At 50.2% G+C, this 25,192-nt stretch overlaps 2 protein-coding genes across 3 annotated transcripts; one reads left to right on the forward strand and one right to left on the reverse strand.

Annotated features, from left to right (window-relative positions):
* Positions 1 to 1,133: 1,133 nt before the first annotated feature.
* Positions 1,134 to 15,442, reverse strand: GRPEL1 (GrpE like 1, mitochondrial). The gene is made up of 4 exons (XM_004010013.5): positions 15,361 to 15,442; positions 11,970 to 12,132; positions 9,996 to 10,077; positions 1,134 to 2,211 (listed from the first exon to the last, which is right to left on the reverse strand). Exons 1-4 carry the CDS (start codon positions 15,420 to 15,422, stop codon positions 1,865 to 1,867), a joined length of 654 nt encoding a protein of 217 aa, XP_004010062.1. The 5' UTR covers positions 15,423 to 15,442; the 3' UTR covers positions 1,134 to 1,864.
* A 255-nt stretch (positions 15,443 to 15,697) lies between these two features.
* Positions 15,698 to 24,164, forward strand: LOC121819851 (keratin-associated protein 16-1-like). Of its 2 annotated transcripts, none has more exons than XM_042251672.2 (2): positions 15,698 to 15,765; positions 17,892 to 24,164. In XM_042251672.2, the coding sequence occupies exon 2, from the start codon at positions 22,153 to 22,155 to the stop codon at positions 24,061 to 24,063; it is 1,911 nt and encodes a 636-aa protein (XP_042107606.1). In that variant the 5' UTR covers positions 15,698 to 15,765; positions 17,892 to 22,152; the 3' UTR covers positions 24,064 to 24,164. The 2 variants fall into 2 exon arrangements, with proteins under 2 accessions (XP_042107606.1, XP_060273677.1); XM_060417694.1 differs by having other exon boundaries at positions 15,701 to 16,495; positions 16,530 to 24,164.
* The last annotated feature ends 1,028 nt before the right edge of the window (positions 24,165 to 25,192 follow it).

The raw sequence follows: 25,192 nt of genomic DNA on the forward strand, positions 1-25,192 counted from the left end.
CCAGGCCGCAGTTGAAGACCCGAGAACCAGGCCTGAGTGCAGCCCACGGGCCTCTAACTGCGGTGGCAGCGTGGACACAGTTAATGTTTTCCTGTTGGTGTGACTGTGGATGAGTGAAACGGGAAAACGTTCACATTTAAGCCAGACCATCTCTGGGTTGAGCACCTTTTAGCAGGTGCAGCTCCAGCTGAAAAGGGATGGGAGGGGACACTCACAGAAACTAGCGCAACAATTACTCACGCTCAGCGTACAGATGTATCCAGAGAGGCAAAACCACGTGCCCACAGCCGTGGTGTAAAGGCGGGCGTGACTCCCGGCGTGGTTTCCTCAGGGAGCTCTACCGCCTTTAGTTATGTATTTTTAACACTCGTTTATTGGGCCGCCTCCGGTCGTAGCTGCAGCACACGGGATGTTTCCCTGCAGAGCACAGGTTCTCTAGTTGCGGCTTAGCTGCCCTGTGGCATGTGGGATCTTAGTTCCTCAACTAGGGATCAAACCCAAGTCCCCTTCATTGGGAGGTGGATTCTTAACCACTGGGCCACCAGGGAAATCCCTGGGCTATGCTTTTGACCAAACAATTTAAAGCAACTTAAAAACGGTAAATTTTTTTGCAATTTTAATGATGGGATTATTACCTATACCTTTCAAACTCTGTGCCCCTGATTTTTATGCAGTAAACAGATATAACTGTACTGATCTTCAGTCCCTGAAGTACCCCTCAGAAGCAAAGACTGTGGGAGCTTACTTTTTCTCTGGCTCCATCATTGCTTTTCCCTTAGCGTGAGGTTTCTCTGGCTCCATCATTGCTTTTCCCTTAGCGTGAGGACAGGAGGGTCCTAAGGAGTCACAGGGGCAGCATCTGCCGGTCCCGTGTCTCTGCTGTTGCTGCTCCTGAGTGTCCGCGGTCCCCTCACGGTCGCGGGTGGACCCGGGCCTGCCCCCGGCACCGGCTGCCAGCCGCCAGCCAGGGGGAGCCCTGGAGGAAGCCTCTTGCCCTTCCGGGACACGAGCCAACACGTCTGGGCATCAGGCACACAGATGCAGGGTCTGAGCAGAGACCCAGAAGCCTTCGTCATGCTGTCCTTAACATGAGGATCTCCGCCATCAAAGCACACAGAACAGCTATCAGAACGTAGGAAAATAATATCAGGGCTTTAATCCTCTTAAATAAAATGTAACATTTAAAATATAGCAAGCACATCCTCAGGTTTCTCTAGGAAAGTCCATCTTACTAGGGGAAACACCTTTAGGTCACTGGTCACTAGCTGGGTACAGATTTCAACATTTCCAGAGGTGAACAAAACAGGACAATAGCAACTGATTCCGTCACCTTCGGTAACGGGCAAAGTAGGGGTGATCGTTCTGGGCAGGCAGGTAGTTACTGATTATAAAGGAACTCAAATCACGTTTGTCACCAAGGGCGTCATAAACCTTCCTCAGCAATCCCCTCCACTGCCTGAGTGGGAGCCAAGCATCCCAGGAGCTCGCAGGCTACAGTGAGACGCACGGGGTGCAGAGCAGCCGGCAGGGCCAGCCAGCAGACAGGGTTCCTGAAGGCCTTTTATTTACTCCAAACACTCTGACGTCGCCAGAGTCTGAGCAGACACAGTGTTTTTTGTGATACCCCAGAGTCCAGCAGTGTCCCATCAGCCTGTTCCATAAGCACGTGGAACGTGTTAAAAATCAAGGGACCGACTCCTGTATTCCAGTTTGTTAACGGAGCTGTGCAACTGGCTCGCTTTTCTGCGGGGGCCTTGCAGCAAGGTTTAGGAAAAGGTCAAGAGTATTCATAGGTGAGAAAAGACGAACCCGCCCTGGAAGAGTCAGCGAGTGATTACGACAAAGCGCTGCAACCCACGGGCCGCTAAGCCTCCTTCACCACCCCCACCAGGGCGGGCCTCAGGGTGCGCCCGTGCAGCTTGTAGCCCACTTTGTTAACCAGAGCCACCGTGCCCGGCTCCTTCCCCTCGACTGGCGTGTGGAACAGCGCCTCGTGCTCGTACGGGTCGAACTTGGCGCCCAGGGGGTTCAGCCGGAGCAGGCCGTGCTTCGTGAACACCTTCTGGATCTGGACCTCGGTCATCACGAGCCCCTCGTAGAGGTTCTTCAGGTGCGGGTTGTCGTCCCGAATCTCTTCCTTCGGGACACACTGTGTGGCCTTCTCCAAGATGTCTGCCACCTCCAGCAAGTCCTTGCAGAAGCCCTGGATGCCTGCACCAAGGTAAGGGAGAACGTCACTGCATTCTGCATCCAACTGCACAGGCAGCTCAAAATGACGAGCCCTCCTTGTGTGACGCGTGCGTGCTCAGTCACTGTCGTGTCCCACTATTGTGACCCTGTGAACTGCAGCCCACCAGGCTCCTCTGTCCGTGGGAGTCTCCAGACAAGAATACTGGAGTGGGCTGCCATTCCCTTCATCTAGGGGATCCTCTCAACCCGGGGACTGAACCCGCATCTCCTGCAACCGCAGGTGGATTCCTTACCACTGAGCTACCTGGGAAGTCCGTCTGTCACCTTTTTTCAAATCACTACTTTGTGCTAGAGTTTCAATGGGTTGGATTAGACAAAAAAACGTTCCTGAGGTTTAGACAAAAGCCAATGAGGTGTAAAGACAGGGAGCTGAAAACCTGCAGAGCCAGACTGGAAACTCCCAGTCCTGCTCAAGACCAAGAGGACACACAGACTCCTGAGCACGTCAGTCCCATCTCAGCTGCCGAGCGCAGGGCCTGGAGCCACACCCCTGGCTGTCACAGACAGCCCTATGACTGTGCGGAAGCCCTCTGGGTTGAAGCTGCTTTGGTTACAGCGCAGGGCCAACAGTAGCTGACACACAGTGAGCTTATGAGGACAGGAAGCCACGCACCTCACGGCGCCTAGAGCACTAAGTGCTCCATAAACATCAGCCATTACTCAGCACCACGAGGTCAAAGCTACCAGGACACAAGCCTTGATCTAACTGAAGAAATAAGTTAAAAATTTCATATAAATGCAAACGTCCGTGGTTTCAAGACAACCCTTCAGATGCTGGATGCAGGAAGCTGGGGCTGACAAGAGGCGCGCCCTGGGCCCGCTGTCCCCCTCCCCCGAGGTGCAGCAAGGAGGCTCCAACAAAACCCGCTCTCATCTTCTCAAGTTTCAAAGGCTCTACGCTTTGAAGGAGGCAACGCTTGTTTACGGCTTCCCTTGTTTTAGAGTATTTTCACCCAGTTGCTGGAAAATGAAATTTAAAAGTCTACTCATCCAATAAAAATGTGAGCATCTAGTAAGGACTAACCCCTCGTGGGAGCTGCTGGGGAAGCGTCTGCCCACGTGGAGTCTTGGTCTGAGACATGCAGCACACGATCACCACAGTGAGACATACAATTACCAATTATACTTCCAGGACGGAGCCCTCCTGAGTGCTGAGGACGATTAACCCCAGGGACATGGCTTACTTAGCCTGCAGTGTGGCCTGAGTCAGGAGTGAGCCAAGCACTGCAGGAGCCGAGGGCGCCAGTCCACCAAGTAGACACAAACCCAGAGAAGCTGACAGCTCCGGGCAGGGTGGACTGGAGGGGAGCTGAGGCCACTCTGCCAAGGGTGTGGAGCAGAAGCACGGGGCTGAAGCTGGCCTGGACAGAGTGGAGGACGTGGAGGAGGGCAGTCGGTGGGAGTCCAGCCGCCCCCACCCCCAGGGCGGGAGGGGAGTAGGCGTGGGGGGAGAGCCTAGTTTCAGATGCCTGACCTGAACACCTGTGTGGGCGACAGTATCATTTACTCAAACGAGGAAGGAAAGGAAAGGGGAGAATTCAGTTTAAAATACCTCTGAGACATCCAGGTAGACAGCCAGGACTAGAATGGGGAAGAAACATCTGAACTGACAGCTCACCTGTGTGTGGACACCACTCAGCCCTGTCGGAGGGCAAGTCAGTGGGGGGTGGTGAGGGAAGGAGGGGAGGCCTGAAGAACGCGGGCATTTAGGGGGCAGCAGGCCCGCAGCTAGTGCAGGGGACGACCACAGAAGAAGAAAGAAAAACAGGAGTGGAGGTGACGGCATCCGAGAGCGAAACGCGTCTGCAGAAGCAGTGAGGCGCCATGGTCAGAGGCCCGTGGAGGAAGGTGGGCCCGGCCCAGCAGCCTCCTGCTGAGCACGGCTTCTCAGCGCCCTGGAAGCCCGCCAGTGCCGGCCGCTCACCCCCACGCAGACGCGGCTCTGCAATCCACGCTACTATCGCCTACCCTGTAAGCTCAGCAGCATCTGGGGGACATCCAACGGGACTGGTGCTCCCGTGGCTGGGACAGTCCAGCTGACTAAGGCCTGAATCTGTGGGTTTGGTGGGCGTGCCCACAAAAGCAAGGCTGGGTCTGGGCTCCAAGAGGTCTGCGTTGGCAGCTCTGGGAACATGGCGTGGGGCATGCCAGGGCTGCCTGCCTGCACTCCCACGGTGGAGGTGGGGCTGGGGGCAGTGGGCGACAGCACACCCTGTGAGCCTGGGCAGCGGGAGGGCTTCCTGGTGGCTCGGCGGTAAAGAACCCGCCTGCCAATGCAGCAGACGCAGGTCCCACCCCTGCGTCGGGAAGGCCCCCTGGAGGAGGGCGTGGCACCCCACTCCAGGATTCCTGCCTGGAGAGCCCCATGCACAGAGGGACCTGGCGGGCTGCAGTCAGTCCACAGGGCCGAAGTCGGACACGATTAAGCACGCACAACAGGGGCCACCACGCAGCCCGCTCCCTGGTGGCCAGCTGCAGCGGAGGGACGTTCAGTGGCTCCCCTCCCAGAGGGAGCGCTCACTCCCGCCTGCCTCACTCTGCAGCTCAGAAACAGATCTGGGGGGCTGTCCACTCTGACCAGGAGGGAGCAGACCCTTCCCCTGACAGGGCTGTGACAACCGGAGGGGAGGCCCCGCTCAGCCAATCACACCCTCCCCCCATCAATGGGGCAGGACACCCAGCAGCACCTATACCAGAGGGGAGGCCCTGCTCAGCCAATCACACCGTCCCCCCATCAATGGGGCAGGACACCCAGCAGCACCTATACCAGAGGGGAGGCCCCGCTCAGCCAATCACACCCTCCCCCATCAATGGGGCCGGACACCCAGTAGCACCTATACCAGAGGGGAGGCCCTGCTCAGCCAATCACACCCTCCCCCATCAATGGGGCAGGACACCCAGCAGCACCTATACCAGAGGGGAGGCCCTGCTCAGCCAATCACACTGTCCCCCCATCAATGGGGCAGGGCCGGACACCCAGCAGCACCTATGCTATAAAAGCAGGCCTCGCACCAAAAACGTTAGACCCACTCGGGCTACTACACAGGGAGGCTCCCACACACAGAAAAAAAAGCCCTCCACGACCATGATAGGTAATTGTTTCTCCTAACAAAGAAGAAATCTGGAAGGCGAAAAATGAAAATCACCCTATCAGAGCAGCAGACAAGAAAGCCAAATGAAACAATATGAAAACAATGTAAGAGCCCTATGGGATAATGTGCCAATGTACACATGACAGGGATCCTAGCAGCAAAGAAAGGGGGGGATGCAAATGTATTTGCGTGCATCATGGCTGGGCACCTGGTAGTCCAGGGAGTTAAAACTGTGCCTCACAATGCAGCAGGCGCGGGTTCAATCCCTGATCAGGGAGCTAAAACCCCACATGTCTTCAAGTCAAAACACAAAGCAGAAACAATACTGTAACAAATTTAGCAAAGACTTTAAAAATGGTCCACATGGAAAAAAAAATCAATTAAAATGGAACAGTTAAAGAGCAGATTCTACAGACAGCACAAGAAAGGGAGTGAGCTGTAGGGGATCCCATACGCTGTCAGCGGTGTTCCCACAGAGACACTGCACGCCAGGAGGGAGGCGGCCAAAGGCCTGAAGGGGGAAGTCTGCAACCTGGGCACTCTACCCAGCAAGGCTACCATTCACAAGGAGACAAAGAACTGTTCAGACAAGCAGAAACTATTTGTACTTTTAACACAGCAATACTAAACCTATCCTAAAAGAAACATTAAAAAGTCTTCTCTAAGTAGAAAAGAAGAAGCTATAGGCAAGAGAAAACCCAACTGTAAAGTGAATCACTTAAAGCCAGTACAAAGATAAAAAAAAAAAAATTATGTGAAATCAATGACACCACAATGAACACCTGATGGGTAAACACGAAAGATGTAAAAGACAACATCAAAATCATCAAGTGTGGGAAAGGAGTAAGAAAACGCTGACTTTTTTACCCCTAGAATATGTTTGAGCCTATATGACCACCAGTCTAAAGCAAGCAGATACAGAAAGAGATTAACATACTATAAAGAAAGCTGAGCACCGAAGAATCGATGCTTTTGAACTGTGGTGTTGGAGAAGACTCTTGAGAGTCCCTTGGACTGCAAGGAGATCCAACCAGTCCATCCTAAAGGAGATCAGTCCTGGGTGTTCCATTGGAAGGACTGATGCTGAAGCTGAAACTCCAATACTTTGGCCACCTGATGCAAAGAGCTGACTCATTCGAAAAGATCCTGAGGCTGGGAAAGATTGAGGGCAGGAGGAGAAGGGGACAACAGAGGATGAGATGGTTGAATGGCATCATCGACTCGATAGACATGGGTTTGGGTGGACTCCAGGAGTTGGTGATGGACAGGGAGGCCTGGCGTGCTGTGGTTCATGGGGGTGCAAACAGTCGGACACGACTGAGCGACTGAACTGAATATACTTGAAAAACAGGGTAACCATAAATCAACAACGCACACCAGATTTACAAAATCCAAAAAGACAACAAGCACAAGACAAAAAACAAAAATACATCAAACTACAATATGCAGTCTACCAGAGACTTACTTTAACCAAAGAACACACACAGGTTGAAAGTTGAGGGGTCAGAAACAAAGATATTTCATGCAAAGGTAAATAAGAAAGGGGGGGGGTCACGATATTCATCAGACAAAACAGACAGTAAAACAGAAGCTATAAACACAGAAAGAAAAACACTATGTATTAAAAATCAATACAAGAAGATGTTATATTCCTCAACATATATGCACCCAACACAAGAGCACCCAAAGTACATAAAACAAACGCTAACAGACATAAAGGGAGACACTTCATGGGAATACAACAGCAGGAGGCTTTACTGCCCCCTTGCGTCACTGGACAGAGCTGCACAGAAAGTCAGGAACGCAACAGAGACCCAAAATGATGCGGCAGAGCAGCCAGACGCACCTGATGCGCTCACGCCATCCCATCCAAAAATACAGAGCACACGTTCAAGTGCACGCAGGGCCTTTCCTAGGACTCACCACACACTGAGGCACAAAACAAGCCTCGACAAATCTAACAGAACAGAAATCATTTCCAGCATCTTTCTGACCAGAGCTGCATGAACCTAGATATCAACTACAGAAAAAGAAATGAAAACAAAAAAAAACAAAAAACCCAACTATATGGAATTGAACAACATGCTACTAAAATACCAATGGGTCAACAATGAAATCAAAGCAGAAATTAAAAACCACCTAGGGACAAACGATGATGAAAACACAACCATGCACAGCCCACACCATGCAGCTAACGCAGTTTTAGAGGGAAGTTCACGGTGATATAGGACTTCTTTAAGAAGCAAGAAAAATCTCAGAACAACCTAACCTACCACCTGAAAGAGTTAGAAGAATAAGAACAAACAAAACCTGAAGTCAACAGAAGCGAGGAAACGAAGATCAGAGAGAAACTAGACATTAAAAAAGGCAAAAAACAAAACAAAACAACTGGCTCACCAAGAAAAGGGAGAGGATCCAAATAAAGAAAATAAGAAATGAAAGAGAAATCACAACTGATGCCACAGAAATACAAACCATTAAGAGATTATGAACAAGTAATTATATCCCAACAAACCTGACAGTCTAGAAGACAAAAGCAAGTTCCTACAAATTCACAGCCTGCCAAAACGGAATCAAGACATGCGTGATTCCAACAAACTGGGAACTAGACGTGAAACAGAACCTGTCATTAAAGAAACTGCCTACAAACAAAAGTCCAGGACCAGATGGCTACACAGGTGAATTCTATCAAACATAGAAAGAACTCCTACCGATTCTTCTGAAACTCTTTCAAAAGAGTGAAGAGGAAGGAATACTCCCAAAGACATTCTATGAAGCCACCATTATCCTGATACCAAAACCAAAGACAGACACTACTAAAAAAAAAAAAAAATGACAGGCCAATATCCTTGATGAATATAGATTCAAAAATTCTCAACAAAATATTAGCGAACGGAAATTAACAACACAGAAAAAAGATCATACACCGCGACCAAGATGGACTCACCTCAGGATCATAACAACAGTTCAACACATGCAAATCAATCAGTGAGAAACAGCACGTCAGCAAGAGAAAAGACAAAAACCACACGCTCATCTCAAAGGATGAAGAAAAAGCATCTGACCCAACATCCACTCACAATGAAAACTCTTATGACATAAGGATGCCCACTCTTGTCACTTTATTCAACATAGTATTGGGAGTCTCAGCCACAAGAAGATGTAAAATTGTCAGTATATACAGATGACACGATAAAATACTTATTGAAAGCCCTGAGATTCCACACAAAAACTACTAGAATAAACGAATGAACTCAGCAAGATATCAGGATATAAGACTAATATACAGAAATTGGCTGAATTTTTTTACACTAACAATGAAATATCAGAAAGAGAATGTAAAGAGTAATATCTTTTAAAATCACATCAAATAATAAAAAACTTAGGAATAAACCTGAAAGGAGGTCAAAGACTTATATGCTGAGAACCATAAACCATTAGTGAAGGAAACTGAAAATGATTCAAAGAAATGGGAAGATATCCCATACTCTCCTTGGAAGAATTAACATTGTTAAAATGGCCATACTACCCAAAGCAATCTACAGATTTAATGTGATCACGATCAAATTACCAGGGTTTCCCAGGTGGCTCAGTGGTAAAGAACCTGCCAGCCAATGCAGGAGACACAGGAATCTTGGGCTCCATCCACGGGTTGGCAAGACTCTCTGGAGGAGGAAATGGCACCCCACTCCAGTACCCTTGCCAGGACGCCCATGGACAGAGGGGTCTGGGGAGTTACAGTCCATGGGGTCACAGAGCTGGACACGCCTGAGTGACTGAGCATGCACACTACCAAGTTACCCGTGACATCTTCCATGGGAGATGAGCGTGTGCAAGCTATTATACACAAACTGAACAACAGGTTACCACTGCGCAGCACGGGGAATTACAGTTAATTATCCTATGATAAGACAATAATGGAGGAGTGTAAAGGGATGTGTAACTGAGTCACCTTGCTGCACAGCAGAAATTAACACATCATAAACCAACTATATACTTCAATAAAATTAAAAAAAAGAGAGGTTTGTTCTCTGTTCTCTGAACTTAGATCTTTGCTTCCACCGCAAGCACCAAGGTCTGTCCTTGGGCAGAGGGTTTAACCTCTTATCAGTTCTGCATCCAGAACAGGGGGACTGAAAACTCTGTCCCCTAAGCACTGAGATGGTCTTCCGGATGATCAACACAACATATATGGGGTTGGAGACAGGCCTTGGCGCCAGCGCCATTTTAGAAGCAAATCATTTCAGCCTCAGTGACCTCAACTGTAAGGTGGGAAGCATGATGACAGAAGGATCCAACGGTGTCAACACAGACAGACAGCGGTGGACGAGGTCTTAAGTGAGACCAGCGTTAGGGCTGCTCCAGCTGAGGACCCGAGCCTCTTAGGGCACCTCTGCTAGTACCTGCAGGCTCACACTGAGGTCCTTGTGCAGAAGAGCGAAGGATACTCTATCGAAAGAATCACACTCGCCACGAGCATGCGTCACCAGCCAGCTCTGCTCCTTCTAGGCAACAGCTGACTCATCTCAACAGCTGGACGGAATGTAGCCAGCAGCCGCCCCACCTCCCCACCTGACCCATCAGACTGCCTAGGGCCACACCCGCCACTGTCCATGCTCCCCAGGATCAGTATCACACAGTGTTTAAAGTTACCATATAGTTTGGCCTCCTCCACCAATTTTTGGCTCCTCTGCCGCAAGTTCTCAGTATCTGCTAGAGCTCGCTTATATTTTTCCTTAAAAAAAAAAAAGGGAAGACAAATTCACACAAAATAAATCTGGAACAAATTAATCGGAAAACAAATGTGATATAATAAACTGCAAGTTAAAATACAAACAGCAGCTATGAGTACTTTGGAGACTAGATTACAAACAGCTGCTGTGGAATAAACAGAAGTAAATTAACCAGTGCCACTAGCTCCACTATGTGGGGAATAAGATGGCCAGGCGTCACATATTCACAAGCCCCCAAGGCCATTCTCACTCTGTGTACAGCTGAGCAAAGGACAAGAAAAGCTGCCAGTTTCTGCTGGTTCTGATGGTTCCTCACAAGGAAGGACCATTCATTCCTCTGCAGAATCTCCAGTTCAAGGGAACCCTAGAACCCAGGGTAAGGGCTGACCTGGCTTGGTTCTCACACCCCAAGGAGAGGGTCAGGAGAAAAACAACTGTGAGTGGACAGTTTTGGCCTCTACCCCACAGAAGAGGAGAAACCTCAGGAATGAACCTTTGGTATTTTTGAATATTGCCCAGGTACGGTTCAGTTGGAACATTTATTGCGTAACAATCATTTGAATTCCTGTATCTTCCTCATTTTGCACCAACTCTTCCTATAATCGTACCCATCTCCTGGCATTTCTATTTTTCATGGGCACTAGGTTATTGCCTTCAGCTTTCTGGGGGTTCCAGAGCCATGGTTAAGAGCAAGGTCTCACAGGCTCAGACTGTGGCCCTGCCACTGGGTAGCAAGGTGACCTTGGAAAGTTTACCAAACAGTCCTGGGCCTCAGTTTCCTCATCTGTAAACAGGGGTATTAACGGCCGACTCACAGGGCTGTTGTGAGGATTCATATAAACAAGGGGGTGAGCAAAGCCCTAGCGCAGTGCTTCACGGCAAATAGATGGGGATACGATAGAAACAGTGACACACTATTTCCTTGGGCTCCAAAATCACTGCAGATGGTGACTGCAGCCATGAAGTTAAAAGACGCTTACTCCTTGGAAATAAAGCTATGCCCAACCTAAGCAGCTTATCAAAAAGCAGGGACATTACTTTGCTGAGAAAGGTCCATCTAGTCAAAGCTATGGTTTTTTCAGTAGTCACATTTGGATGTGAGAGCTGGACCATAAAAACGGTTGAGTGCCAAGCAACTGATACTACTGATCTGCAGCTGGAGAACTCTTGGGAGTGCCTCTGACAGCAAGGAGATCCAACCAGCCCATCCTGAAGGAAATCAGTCCTGAATATGCATTGGAAGGACTGATGCTGAAGCTCCAGTACTTTGGTCATCTGATGCCGAGAACTGACTCATTGGAAAAGACCCCCAATGCTGGGACAGACTGAAGGCAGGAGAAGATGGTGAAGACAGAGGATGAAATGGCCGGATGGCATCACCGACTTGGGGGACATGAATCTGGGCAGACTCCAGGAAATGGTGAGGGACAGGGAGGCCTGGAGTGCTGCAGTCCCTGGGGTCAGAGAGTCAGACACGACTGAGCGACTGAACAACAACGCTTTTCCACATGAGGTCATAATCTGTATTACTAATTAGTTCAAAAAACTCCAACATTCCTGGGAGAGCACCACGTGACTTTACCTCTGGCTCCTACCTTCATCCTCCCAAAGACCCAGGCTCAAGGGCCCTACTGAATATTCCTCACTTGTAAAGACCATTTTCAGTCTTAATTCAATATAATCTATGTAGCACATGAAGATAATTCTCATGACAACCAGAGTCACAGCGGATTTGAGTTCTATCCCTCCTTCAGCAGTAACTTGCTGTAGAACCCAACAGGGACAGAATTTGTCTGGCTTCCGCCTCTGTTGTCAGGGAGGCCATCTTCAAATCCCCAGAAGACGGACCTGGAGTTCCACAGACCATGCTCCTCACGAGAGCCCACAGCCTTACCATGGTCTCCTTCAGCTGCTCTTCCAGCTTGACCTTCTCTTCCATGAGTGTCTTCTCCAAGGAGGGAAGATCTGTCTTCTGTTCATTCTGACCCGCGTCCTCCTCCAAGTTCTGGCCGTTGTTCTTCTGTTTTGCAGCTGTGCACAGCAGCCGCGGAGAAGACCTGAAGGCAAGCCCACACGACAGAAATTACGATCATGATTCTTCTGCTTGTTAAAGTCAGATGGACAACTTCGGAAATCAAAGGTGATTTAAAACTACTTGCTACGTGGGCGAGAAAGGATCTGTCTTAGATACAATAAAGGACAATTGCATATGACGTATGGAAGCTATCTGTTTATGTAGAGTCTTCTGCAATACACGCCTAAACTAAAACGTCAGTGCACCAAGGCTACAGCACTAATCTCCCCTTCTCCTCACTCTCAGGAACTCCCGATCATCCAGACTCCGCCAAGAAAGAGCCACTACTGGAGCTGAGGTCCAGTGCTGCTGTCCATTGCAAAGCCTCATGGGCAGACATCTTGCCCACAGGATACTTCAGTTCAGTCGCGTCCGACTCCTTGCGACCCCATGAACCGCAGCACGCCAGGCCTCCCTGTCCATCACCAACTCCCGGAGTCTACCCAAACCCATGTCCACTTAGTCGGTGATGCCATCCAACCACCTCATCCTCTGTCGTCCCCTTCTCCTCCTGCCCTCAATCTTTCCCAGCATCAGGGCCTTTTCAAATGAGTCAGCTCTTCACATCAGGTGGCCAAAGTCATGCAAAAGGTATCTATATTCACAGACTGTAACTTGGGTTTGAAAGTGATAAAAGAGGAACCAAGTGCTTTGGGAGGCTCAGAGTAGAATATTTCTAGCTTTGGAGAAATGGAAGTCTGGGAAAGGATTTGGGCAGATGGACTTTGACGAACAGGCAAGAGTTCACATACAGAGGCAGGAATAGACAAGACAAATCCACTTCAGGAATGGTGTGAACAAAGGCATGGAGGCAGGAAAGCACAGGGGTGGTATGTACACAAAAAGCTCTAAAAACTAATGCTGGAAGTGACTTGGGATATTACCCAATCTGATCCCCATGTGGAAAAGGTTAAGTAATAAGCCCAAGGCCACAGTGCCATTAATGAATAATACGGATCTGTTCACCAGGTCCAGTGGGGCTCTAAAGTATGCCACACCCAATCTGAAAATAAACTATATTCAATTTCCTTCCCAGATTAAAGCAAGCTGCCTCAACGAACAGAAAAGCTAAGGACACACAGAACATGTGTGTGTACAAGGGTGTTTAGGGCAGCACATACAGATGTTTTCCAGGATGAAAAGCTTGAAACAGAACACTGCTCAGAAGGACAAATTGTTGAACAAACGGTTGAACAAATTTGTGAACAAATTATTGCTTCCACTGTCTGGAATACTGAGCAGCCATCAAATAGATGGCGGTGTTAAACTGCCATCTTTTGGCCTACACCATGGGGGTACTGTGCAGGAAGAAATGCAACTTAGAGAAACACACAAAACATGACCCCCGTTTTATAAACACAAACCAGAAATCCTGTTTTGAGGAGAATAAAAGGATACACTAGTCTGTTACTAATACTTTGGCCACCTTATGTGAAGAGCTGACTCACTGGAAAAGACCCTGATGTTGGGAAAGATGGAGAGCGGGAGAAGGGGACGACAGAGGAAAAGAGGGTTGGATGGCATCGCTGACTCAATGGACGTGAGTTTGAGCGAACTCTGGGAGACAGTGATAGCAAGGAAGCCTGGCAGGCTCCAGCGCATGGGGTTGCTAAGAGCCGGACACGACTGAGCACCTGAACAATCACCTGGGGGTGAAGACCAGTGGCCTTCATGCTGCCGTTTCTACTTCTGCAATTGAAAAACTAACCATCTAACGACGGAGCGCGCTGCTGTGACCTGCCCTAGTTTCCAGGTGTCCTGGCGTCTGGGTGTAAACAGTCACAGCCTTTCACGTCTGCTCCACTCAGCAGAGCCCCTCCTGCAGCAGCCAGTCTGGGTTTGCAGGGAGGCTCTGAGAGCTCCACACACAATTCAATTTGCCCTCTCCCCTACTTGAGCCTCCTTACACAAAACCTGTTCCTAGAGGCAGAAATGCACGCAGTCTTGGCAATCAACTGGATTTCCCAGGTGGCGCCAGTAGTGAATAACCCAGCTGCCAATGCAGGAGACATAAGAGAAGCGGGTTCAATCTCTGGGTCAGGCATATCCCCTGGAGAAGGGCATAACAACCCACTCCAGTATTCCTGTCTGGAAAATCCCCAAGGACACAGGAGCTTGGCTGGCTACAATCCAAATGATCGCAAAGAGTTGGACAAGACGGATCACGCACACACGTCCAGGCAATCAATGCCAGTTACAAAAATCGCAAATTGAGCCAACCGCCTGTACTCACTCAAGACTCCCCAGGCGGGTTTGTTCCCACGCTGTCTATACAATGGATCAGGCTAGAATCGCAGCTTCATCCCCTCGCCCTGTCCTCGTCCCCTTTTACCGACCCGTTTACCGTCTCACCATCACTAAATAAAGCTCCTTGAGGCCAAAGTCCGGCTCCCTCTCCGCGCAGCTTCTACTCCCATGTTCGGCCCAGAGCAGCTTCTCTTAACAGATAACCTGGTTCTCCGAAGCTCCCCCCAACGTGGAAGGTGCTAGTTCAGTTCACTCGCTCAGTCATGTCCGACTCCGCGATCCCATGGGCTGCAGCAAGCCAGGCCTCCCTGTCCATCTCCAACTCCCGGAGTTGACTCAAACTCATGTCCACTGAGTCGGTGATGCCATCCAACCATCTCATCCTCTGTCCTCCCCTTCTCTTCCCGCCTTCAATCTTTCCCAGCATCAGGGTCTTTTCCAACGAGTCAGTTCTTCGCATCAGATGGCCGAATTACTGGGAGTTTCAGCTTCAGTATCTGTCCGCTAAGCACGGACTAAACTAAGTTAGGAGGCCGGACTTTGAAACGACAGAAACCGCAAAAAAAAAAAAAAAACAAAAAACAAAAAACAAAAAGGAAAAGAAAAGCCAAGGAGAGGGCAGGGCCTCGTGACCTCCGCCGCGGCGTCACTGCTCTAAGTCAACGGCTCTCCCCCACGGTGGGTTAGGTAGGGGACTCCGCAGCACGCGGAGGGGGAGGAAGCTCGGGCAGGGCGGAAGGAGCCCGCTCGCCACCGACGCCTCGCGCGGGGAGCCGTCCCGTCCGCCCCGCGGACAGCACGGACAGAGAGGCGGCCGGGCAGGCCCCACAGGAGAAACCAGCGGAGCCCGCGCCCAGCGTCTGGAAGACCCCCCACGACGCCCAGGCCGGAGCCGGGCAGGGCTCGCGTCTGAGCCAGCGGGGACAGCGCGCCCCTCCTAAGCCTGGCCATCGGCGCCCCTTACCTGAGAGACAACGCGAAAGCCGGGAGGCTGCGCCGCGCCAGCCGCACACACCGAGCCGCCATGACTGCTGCCGGCACTGCGTGCGCTCACCGGGCATGCGCGAGACTCTATTCTTGCTTCTCCCGCCCAATTGCTTCCCCTCAGCCAATCAACCACCGTTTTTCCACTGATGGACAGGCCATATTCACCAATAATTGCCGGCCTGGACGGTGGGCGGGGTTTGAGGCCTTAAGAGGCCCCAGAAAGTGAAGCTGAGGTGAAAGGTGAAGGAAACAGACTCCTCCGTGGAGGGGCGTGGTCAAGGGAAGAACCAATAGAGAGAGAGCATGGGGAGGGCACCGGAAGTGCGGACTGAGGGGGCAAGGAGACTCTCGAGCGCGGTTTCCAGTGAGGCCCTCCCTTCCTGTACGTGCACCTCGAGGTTCGGGGCGCTCTTTGCTCTGGGAGGTGGCCAGACGCCAGGGCTTTTGCCTTTTCTCCCTCACAGCCCGAGCTGCTGGGACCGAGCCAGACTCTGGGTGCTCAGTGTAGGCTAAAGGCAAATAGGTCAAGGACGAAAGCTCGTGGACGGGCGACCGCAGGGCTCCAGGAAAGTCGGTTAAAACAGCGTTAGGCGGTCACCGCCCGTCCTGCCGGCGACTTCGCAGCGCAGGAGGGCTGACTGGTGGCCGGAGGGGGCTTCCGTCGGTACTGTGGGTTTTGTTAAGGCAAAACCCGGGAAGCCTGTGTGGTCCAGCGCGGAGGCGTCGGGCCTGGGCAAGGAGACTTAGGTGGTGTGTTTCGTTTGCACGCCTTCCACCTTCAGTTTTCTCAGTGTGTTAGTCGCTCAGTCGTGCCCGGCTCTTTTCGACCCCATGGACTGCAGCTCATCAGGCTCCTGTGTCCATGAGATTCTCCAGACAAGGATACTGGAGTGGGTTGCCATCTCTTTTTCCAGGGAATCTTCCCTACCCAGGGATCAAACCGGGATCTCCTGCGCGGCAGGCAGATTCTTTACCGACTGAGCTACAAGGGAAGCCCAATTTTCTCAGAGTAAGACACCAAAGCATACCAAGAACAGCATCGAAGACGACTTCTGGGGACACAACCAAAGCTCATAAAATCCGAATGTTTTCGTTACTCTTAACAAATGCCAGTGCTACTGTGTCTCGTGCCGCGAAGGAGCCCAGGTGCTCCTTGTACCTGGGTGTCGCAGCTGCTGTCCCCTCTGCCCGAATCGCAGAGCCCGTGGTGTCCCCAACGGAGTGCTGCCTGCGTGTCCCATCTGTGAGGACCAAACCTCTGTTCTGCTTTGCTTCCATTGAGAGCACTCATCACGTTGAATGTCAGGCCCTGGGCCACTCGCAGAAGGAGGCAAAAAGTCAAATCCAGAACGTAAGACGTTCTGCTGGGCAAATGACCCCAGTTAGGGGTCTAGAGGGAAAAAGGAAGTAAGACTGTTTGAGAATTAGAGCACATAAAAGATGGACTGTGTGGACCTTTATTTGAATCATGATCGAACAAACCAACTGTGAAAAAAGATATTTGTAAGATAAAGGGGAAAGTCAAATATAAACTGTTAGATGACAGGAGTTATTGATATTTTTGTTAGGGAGAGGTGGCCTAATGTTTAGATTAAAATAACGTAGTTGTTCGGCGATGCCAATGGAAGTATTTAAATTGCCGCAGAATTTGGAATTTGCTTTATGGTTATGCAGGCTAAAAAACAAAAACAAAAACGAGGATGGAAGAAACGGCAAAATGTTGATAATTTTGGTAGCTGGATGATAAAGTGTGGGAGTTATGACCATTTTCTTCTCTGTGAAGTTTTCTATAGTAAAGTTAAAAACACATCATGGGGAAAGGATAAATTCAGTTCAGTTCAGTTCAGTCGCTCAGTCGTGTCTGACTCTGCGATCCCATGAATCGCAGCACACCAGGGCTCCCTGTTCATCACCATCTCCTGGACGGAGTTCACTCAGACTCCCGTCCATCGAGTCCGTGATGCCATCCAGCCATCTCATCGTCGGTCGTCCCCTTCTGCCCCCAATCCCTCCCAGCATCAGAGTCTTTTCCAATGAGTCAACTCTTCTCATGATAAATTAGGATAAATTAGGAGCTTGGAACTAACACACACTGCTGTATGTAAAATAGATAACCAGCAAGGACCCACAGTGTAGCACAGGGATCTCTACTCAATATTCGTTATCACCTATATGGGAAAGCAGTCTCAAAAAGTGAATATATGTGTATATTTAACTGAATCACTTTGCTGTTTACCTGAAACTAACACAGCATTGTGAATCAGTACACTCTGCTGGTTCGCTTTGTTGCACAGCAGAAACTAACAGCATTATGAAGCAGTTATACTCCAATAGAAAACAAAAAGCTATATGCTAATAAAATTAAAACATGTTTCTCATTGGCTGTGACCTTGTGCAGCATCGTGTAATTGCTCTCAGCATTGATCCGCTCACCTGTAAAACTCGGACTATATAATTTATTTTGAGGATTAAAAGAGGTGCAAATACTCATTTCCTATCTCTTCTTAGGACTCAAGGGAATCAGATGGGAACTCTGCTGTAAAGAGCTCACAGTACAGCATGGCTATCAACAGTGATGGCTTCTGTGTCTTGAAACAGACATTGGATGGCTGTGGCAGTCGTGATGGTTCTGCTGTCACTGAACGGGGGTCCAGGACAGCCAAGAGGCCATGCGCTGGATCTACATCCAAAACGGTTGATTTTCCGGAGCGGAGGCCTGTCTGTGCTGCCACTTCGTGGCCACATTGGGAACTGCATCCTTGACAGCCTGCTGAGGTCTGCAGGTTCACCCCAGTGGAAGTCATCAGCCCTTGGACGTGAAGCTGCCCTCATGGGGAGACTCCTGCGTCAGTCCTTGGAACGCATTTCCAGCAAAGGGAGTGGGTGGCCCGGGCAGGGGGTGCAGGAAGAGCAAGCTGAACAGCCCACGGTGCCCCCGACAAGGATGGAAAGAAGTGAAAGTCGCTCAGTCGTGTCCGACTCTTAGTGACCCCATGGACTATACAGTCCTTGGAATTCTAAAGGCCAGAATAGTGGAGTGGGTAGCCTTTCCCTTCACCAGGGGATCTTCCTAACCCAGGGATCAAACCGGGGTCTCCTGCCTTGTAGGCGGATTCTTTGCCAGCCGAGCTACAAGGGAAGCCCAAGAATACTGGAGTGGTTAGCATAGCCCTTCTCTTGTGGATCTTCCCGACCCAGGAATCGAACCGGGGTCTCCTGCACTGCGGGCAGGTTCTTTACCAACTGAGCCATCAGGGAAGCCCAACAAGGATGGGGTCACATGTAAAAGAAAATGTCCTCAGGAGAAGGTCGTGCAGAAGACACGACAGCACGTGGGTCGTGGGTGTGATGCTTGTGACAGCTGAGGGCCTGCAAGTGCCAGGCTCCGCACAGGTGTCTCCTCTTGGACCAGCCCACCCTGCCACGAAGGGGATGCAGGAGATGGGCCAGGTTCATCACACACTTGGAAAAAGGCAGAGCTTTTGCCTGTTTTTCCCAACCAATCCCAGCCCACGTAACCATCACAGCTGAAGCCAGAACCATCATCAGCGTGTTGGCTGCTGCCACCAGCTGCATCACCCTCTTTATTATTACTATCTCTCAGCAGGGGCATGGATTTGCATCTTTTATCCAACTCTGAAATACTCAAATTAAAAAATATATATATGGTATGCTACCCACCCCTTGTTTTTCAGTCAAACACCAATCTCGGTGCTGCTGTGAAGGGACTTTGCAGATGTAGTTGGAGTCCTAAGCCAGTGACCTTTTGTAGAGAGTATCTGGTGGGCTCAATCTTGGTGAGCCGTTTAAAAGCGGAAAGTTTCCTCCTGCAGGCAAAGTCAGAATGCTTCACGGCATGAGAAGGACTCAGATCTCTGCAGCTGGTGTGAAGATGGGGGGCGGCGGGTCTAGTGAGAAGGTGGCCTCAGAGCAGAGAGCAGCCCCATCTGTCCACCAGCAAGGACATGAGGGCCTCAGATCTGCTGTCTCAAGGAGCTGGACTCCATGGACCTTCTAAGCAGGCCCCCACACCAGCGCCTGGCCTTGTGAGATGTGGCACAATGGAAACCCCACCTGGCTCACTAAGCCACATCTCTGTCCTAGGAGGAGGGCATTACGGCCACCCTCTCCACTTTATCTGTATTTGGGCTCCCAGTACACAGAATGGGTTAATCGTACACCTTGTTCTGATTTCCATCATTAGTGTCTCATTCTTGGCCCACTTCTGTTTGTTCACCTGTTTCAGTGCTATAGGAGAGCCACCCCTCCGTACCAAAACCAAAAAACCCTCCAGCTGGAGGAGACAGGGGCTCCCTGGTTAAGAGATTTTTCTAGAAGAAGGACCTGACAACCAGCAGCAAATGGCACTGCCATTCCTCTGGAGCACATGGGCTCCAAACTGAAGTGTATATTCTTGGTGAGAAAATGCCACCAGAAGGGGCCACAGACGTTCAGGCTGAAATAACCTTCAAAAAAGCCAAATCAGTTGCATGAGGAACTAACAAACATGTGAACTGACAGTCGAGAGCATCTGAGGGCTGGCGGCAACCCCTGGAACCAACGGCCTCCATGTGTGGCTTGGGGGCAGGGTGGGCTCTGTCGGCTCCTCCTGCAGAGATGCCTGAAGGACAGGGAAGGAGGGGGTGGTGGCAAACTCTTGAACCCCGAGAGGAGTATCTTATAAAGCCTGTGGACATGAGAGAGGATTTGAATCTGAGGCTGATTAAATTGTTCATCACCAGCGCACTGCGATTGGAATTCTGTGCATCAACAGAATCAGCTGTTAGAAGAAAAATGAGAGCTGTGTGAAGCATGAGGGTTAGCAGGAGGGAGAGCTTCTCGTTATGAAAATAGTGGATGCTCATTATAGAAATGTTAGAAAATGTAAATGGCAGGATGTTGTTTTTGAGTCGCTAAGTTGTGTCTGGCTCTGTGACCCCATGGACTGCACAGGCCAGGGTCCTCTGTCCTTCACTATCTACTGGAGTTTGCTCAAGCTCATGTCCATTGAGTCGGTGATGCCATCCAACCATCTCATCCTCTGTCGTCCCCTTCTCCTTCTCCCTTCAATCTTTCCCAACATCAGGGTCTTTTCCAATGAGTCAGTTCTTCGCATGAGGTGGCCAAAGTACTGGAGTTTCAGCTTCAGCATCAGTCCTTCCAATGAATATTCAGGACTGATTTCCTTTAGGATGGACTGGTTGGATCTCCTTGCAGTCCAAGGGACTCTCAAGAGTCTTCTCCAACACCACAGTTCAAAAGCATCAGTTCTTCAGGGCTCAGTCTTCTTTATGGTCCAAACTCTCCTATTCACACATGACTACTGGGAAAACCATAGCTTTGACTCTACGAACCTTTGTTCCTTTTTCTCTTGTCACTGTTGAGACCTTGGGCGCCTGCACTCTTTGCCTCCTCTTGAACTCTTGACCCTGAACTTGGATTGATCAGAAATCCAAAGCTGGAGCCAGAGGCATCTTGAGGTGACAGCCGTGACCCTGTGATGAGCAGAGATGAAGTGTACCTCTTGCCTGTTTCATGAGGCCAAAACCACTCATGGTATTGTGAAAAGCCCGGGCTTCCCACAAGCAGAGCACAAGGGCAGAGGGGCTCTCTGGAGCTGTGGCTGAACCCAGAGTGCCTCAGAACCTCCTTCCCCACCACTGGTGGCCTGACTGTCAGAAAACACGGACATGGATGTGGGGTCCGTGGAAGCAGTGGGCACACCTGCCCCTGCCCTCATCCTTACACCCTCCTGGACTAGGAACCAAAGCAACAGTAACTTAAACCAGAGAAGTTTAATTCCCCATCTGCTGAAGTCCAGGTGGCTCTGTGGCCCCAGGTCTTCAGGGGCCCCGGCTCCTTCCTGCTCACAGCTCTGCGTTCCCCTGGGTGTGACCCTTGTCCTCACAGCAACATCCCAAAAAGCAGGCTGACAGAGGTGGGGGAAGGGAAAGACCACACTGCAAGAGTCTTCTTAGGAGATTCCAGGTACCATATCAGCTCACACCGTGTTGGCCTGAGTCACATGGTCATACCTAGCTGCAAGGGAGTCTGGGAAATGAGTTCTTCATTCTCATAATCCCTTCCCAGCTTAACATTCTAGTCCTGCAGAGGATACCAGCAACATCTCTATCTGGGATCTTCTGTGACCCTCCACCCCCTCTGGGTATGGGAGACCCTCTCCTCAACATCTCAGGAATTGGATCAGACCTCCTGTGAGCCAGTGCTGTGCTCTCACCAGCTTGTGAGGTTGGGTTCTCCATCCACTCATTCAACACTGCTGAAATCTAGGCTCTGCCTGTTCTTCCCACCCCACCGGCTGATAAACTGAAAGAGGTCCTCAGCCAGTGCACGGTGGAACCAGCGTTTGGCCCAAGTCTGGTCCCAGACAGCCAGCGTGCTCCTTCCAGGCTTTGCTCCCCCCGCCGGTCCACCCTGCTGTGCATCTGTCTTGTTTATCCGTCTCGCCTTTTGTGGGCTCTCCTGACCAGCACATAAGTTTGTGAGGGCAGAATGGGTCTGTTGTATCTGCTGTGGATCTCAACAGCCCATGACTGCCCCTGGCGCTCAGTGCAAGCCCCTGTCAGTGAGAGGATGAATGAGTGAAGGCCTTCTAAAGTCCTTTCACAGCCACACTGCTTCCCTGTCCATGAGCGCATGCATGCTAAGTTGCTCAGTTGTGTCCGACTCTGTGTGACCCCGTGGACTGTAGCCTGCCAGGCTCCTCTGCCAGTGGGGTTTTCCAGGCAGGGCTACTGGAGTGGCTGCCATGCCCTCCTCCAGGGGGTCTTCCTGCCCCAGGGATGCAGCTTGTGCCCTTACATCTCCTGCGTTGGCAGCGTGTTCTTTAGCACTAGCGCCACCTGGGGAGCCCCTGTTCCTGCCAGGACTCAAGTTAAAGCGGCTTCGGGGCTTGGACTGCTTCTCCCTCAGGCGGAACGCTGGAGAGCACTTTCTCCAAGGGGAGTTCTCACAGCCGAAGACTCTCCCGTCAGCAGGAACAGAGCCAGTGTCCAGAGGTGGCAGAAAAGCCAGTTGGAGCCCGAGTGGGCCGGGACCCCAGGGAGAGCTGGTCCACTCCCGGCCGGCTTCTCCACCCCCTGCGGGGCCTCTGGGGTCAGCGGCTCTGTGGGCTCCCGCGGGGCTCTGCCTGTCTTTGCTCTGGCATCTTGTCACTACCCTCCCAGTCCCTTCCGGCCACAGGGGAGCCTCGGGCTTCTCTCATGCCCGTCTCGACGGCTCTGCTGCTCACTCCACCCTGGGGCAGCACACAGAGCACCCCTCCCGAGGGGGTCTCTGTGTGTTCCTCTGTGTGTGTGTGTACCTGTGTGTATGTCTCGTGTGTGTTCCTCTGTGTGTGTGTGTATACCTGTGTGTATATCTTGTCTGTGTGTGTATGTGTTCCCCTGTGTGTATGTGTATACCTGGGTATATGTCTTGTGTGTGTTCCTCTGTGTATGTGTATACCTGGGTGTATGTCTTGTCTATGTGTGTACCTCTGTGTGTATGTGTGTACCTTTATGTATATCTTGTCTGTGTGTATGTGTATACCTGGGTGTATGTCTTGTCTGTGTGTGTACCTCTGTGTGTATGTGTATACCAGTGTGTATGTCTTATTGTTTGTATGTATGTGTTCCTCTGTGTGTGTTTACCTGTGTGTATGTCTTGTCTGTGTGTGTGTGTGTATATCTCTGTGTGTATGTCTTGTCTGTGTGTGTGTATACCTCTGTGTGTATGTATATGCCTGTGTGTATATCTTGTCTCTGTGTGTGTGTATACCTCTGTGTGTATGTGTATACCAGTGTGTATGTCTTATTGTTTGTATGTGTGTGTTCCTCTGTGTGTGTTTACCTGTGTGTATGTCCTGTCTGTGTGTGTGTGTTCCTCTGTGCGTATGTGTATACCTGTGTGTATGTCTTTTCTGTGTGTGTGTGTGTTCCTCTGTGTGTTTGTGTATACGTGTGCGTATGTCTTGTCTGTGTGCATGCTGTGTGTATGTATATACCTGTGTGTATATCTTGTCTCTGTGTGTGTATACCTCTGTGTGTATGTGTATACCTGTGTCCATGTCTTGTCTGTGTGTCTGTGTTCCTCTGTGTCTATACCTGTGTGTATGTCTTCTGTGTGTGTGTGTGTTCCTCTGTGTGTGTGTATACCTGTGTGTATGTCTTGTCTGTGTGTGTGTGTTCCTCTGTGTCTATACCTGTGTGTATGTCTTCTCTGTGTGTGTGTGTTCCTCTGTGTGTATACCTGTGTGTATGTCTTGTCTGTGTGTACCTCTGTGTGTACGTGTATACCAGTGTGTATATCTTGTTGTTTGTGTGTGTGTGTTCCTATGTGTGTATGTGTTTACCTGTGTGTATGTCTTGCCTGTGTGTGTGTGTTCCTCTGTGTGTATGTGTATACCTGTGTGTATATCTTGTCTGTGTGTGTGTGTTCCTCTGTGTCTATACCTGTGTGTATGTCTTATCTGTGTGTGTGTGTGTGTCCTGGCTCTGGGAACCTTAACCCTGGTGTCGTCTTACTTTTCAAATGTACCAGCCATCTGAGTTCCCCTGAGACGTTTACTGCCCATTTTCCACCTCAGGATCCTTTTCCTAACAGTGCTTTGCTGGGCATTTATCCCGACGGAACACAGCCAGAACTCAGGCAACATGAGCAAGTCCTAATATTAGTCTAACAGACTGCAAACTGCGCAGGGACCCTCAAGTCCACCCCAAACCAGTTTTGAGTCATCAGGTGGGCACCCCTTCACCCCCACCTCCCCGAAGGATTAAAGACGCTGAGTCAAGCTGTGCAGAGATGCCACCTCTCACATCTCCTGCATTGGCAGGAGAGTTCTTTACCACTAGGGCCACCTGGAACCCCATGTTATCTACATTTAACCACAATTAAAGACAATAATATAAGAAAAAAACCTAGGATAGGCTTGGAAAAGTTTCACTAGACGTGGGCATGGACATGCTTCGGAAAATCCTGGCAGAGCATCAGGAGGAAGGGAAGTGAATTAAACCTCTCTGTGACCCATGGCTTAGTCTATTTCAATTTCTTCTAAGTAGGAAAACATACAAGACCAACAACTTAAACGCTTCTCACAAAAACAGAAAAGTTTTATGGCCCACTTAAACACTGTAAATCTTCAATTAAGACAAGAAATAAACCCATTCTGGAACTCTGAGTAGACGTGATGGGTTAAATTGTGTTCCTTCAAAATTTACATGTTGAAGTCTCAATCCCAGGGCTTCAGGATGTGACCTTATTTGGAAATAAGGTCTTTATAGATTAATCAAGTTAAAATGAGATCATCAAATATTTGCAGGGCAGCAGTGGAGATGCAGATGTAGAGAAAAGACTTGTGGACATGGGGGGAGAGGAGGGAGAGGGAGGGCCAAAGGAGAGTAGCATGGAAACACACACATTACCGTGTGTGCAATAGACAGCCAGTGGGAGCGTGCTGTGTGGCTCAGGGAGTTCAGCCGGGTGCTCTGGGACCAGCTGGAGGCGGGGGATGGGGTGGGAGGTGGGAGGGAGGTTCAAGAGGAACCTATGGCTGATTCATGTTGTACGGCAGAAACCAACACAGTATTGTGAAGCAGTTATCTTTCAACTAAAATAAAGAGATGAGTCGTCAGGCTGGGCCCTGAATCGATATGATTGACGTTCTTATAAAAAGGGAACATTTGGACATGGACACACAGGGAGATGTCATGTGAAGATGAAGGCAGAAGTTGGGGTGATGCTTCTTCAAGCCAAGGAGCCCCAAAGATCGCCAGCAAACCCCCAGAAGCCAGGAGAGAGGCAGAGGACAG

The sequence above is a fragment of the Ovis aries genome, chromosome 6 (genome assembly GCF_016772045.2).
Source record: "Ovis aries strain OAR_USU_Benz2616 breed Rambouillet chromosome 6, ARS-UI_Ramb_v3.0, whole genome shotgun sequence".
Classification (NCBI taxonomy): Eukaryota; Metazoa; Chordata; class Mammalia; order Artiodactyla; family Bovidae; genus Ovis; species Ovis aries.

What these genes read in the sequence shown, in the direction of transcription:
- GRPEL1 (XM_004010013.5), bottom strand. Translation starts at nt 15,422, where the DNA reads ATGGCGGCTCGGTGTGTGCGGCTGGCGCGGCGCAGCCTCCCGGCTTTC. An exon ending in GCTTTCGCGTTGTCTCTCAG is followed by an intron (nt 12,133 to 15,360) that starts GTAAGGGGCGCC and finishes GCTTGCCTTCAG; the next exon opens with GTCTTCTCCGCGGCTGCTGT. An exon ending in AGCAGCTGAAGGAGACCATG is followed by an intron (nt 10,078 to 11,969) that starts GTAAGGCTGTGG and finishes TTTTTTTTTAAG; the next exon opens with GAAAAATATAAGCGAGCTCT.
- LOC121819851 (XM_042251672.2), top strand. Translation starts at nt 22,153, where the DNA reads ATGCCCTCCTCCAGGGGGTCTTCCTGCCCCAGGGATGCAGCTTGTGCC.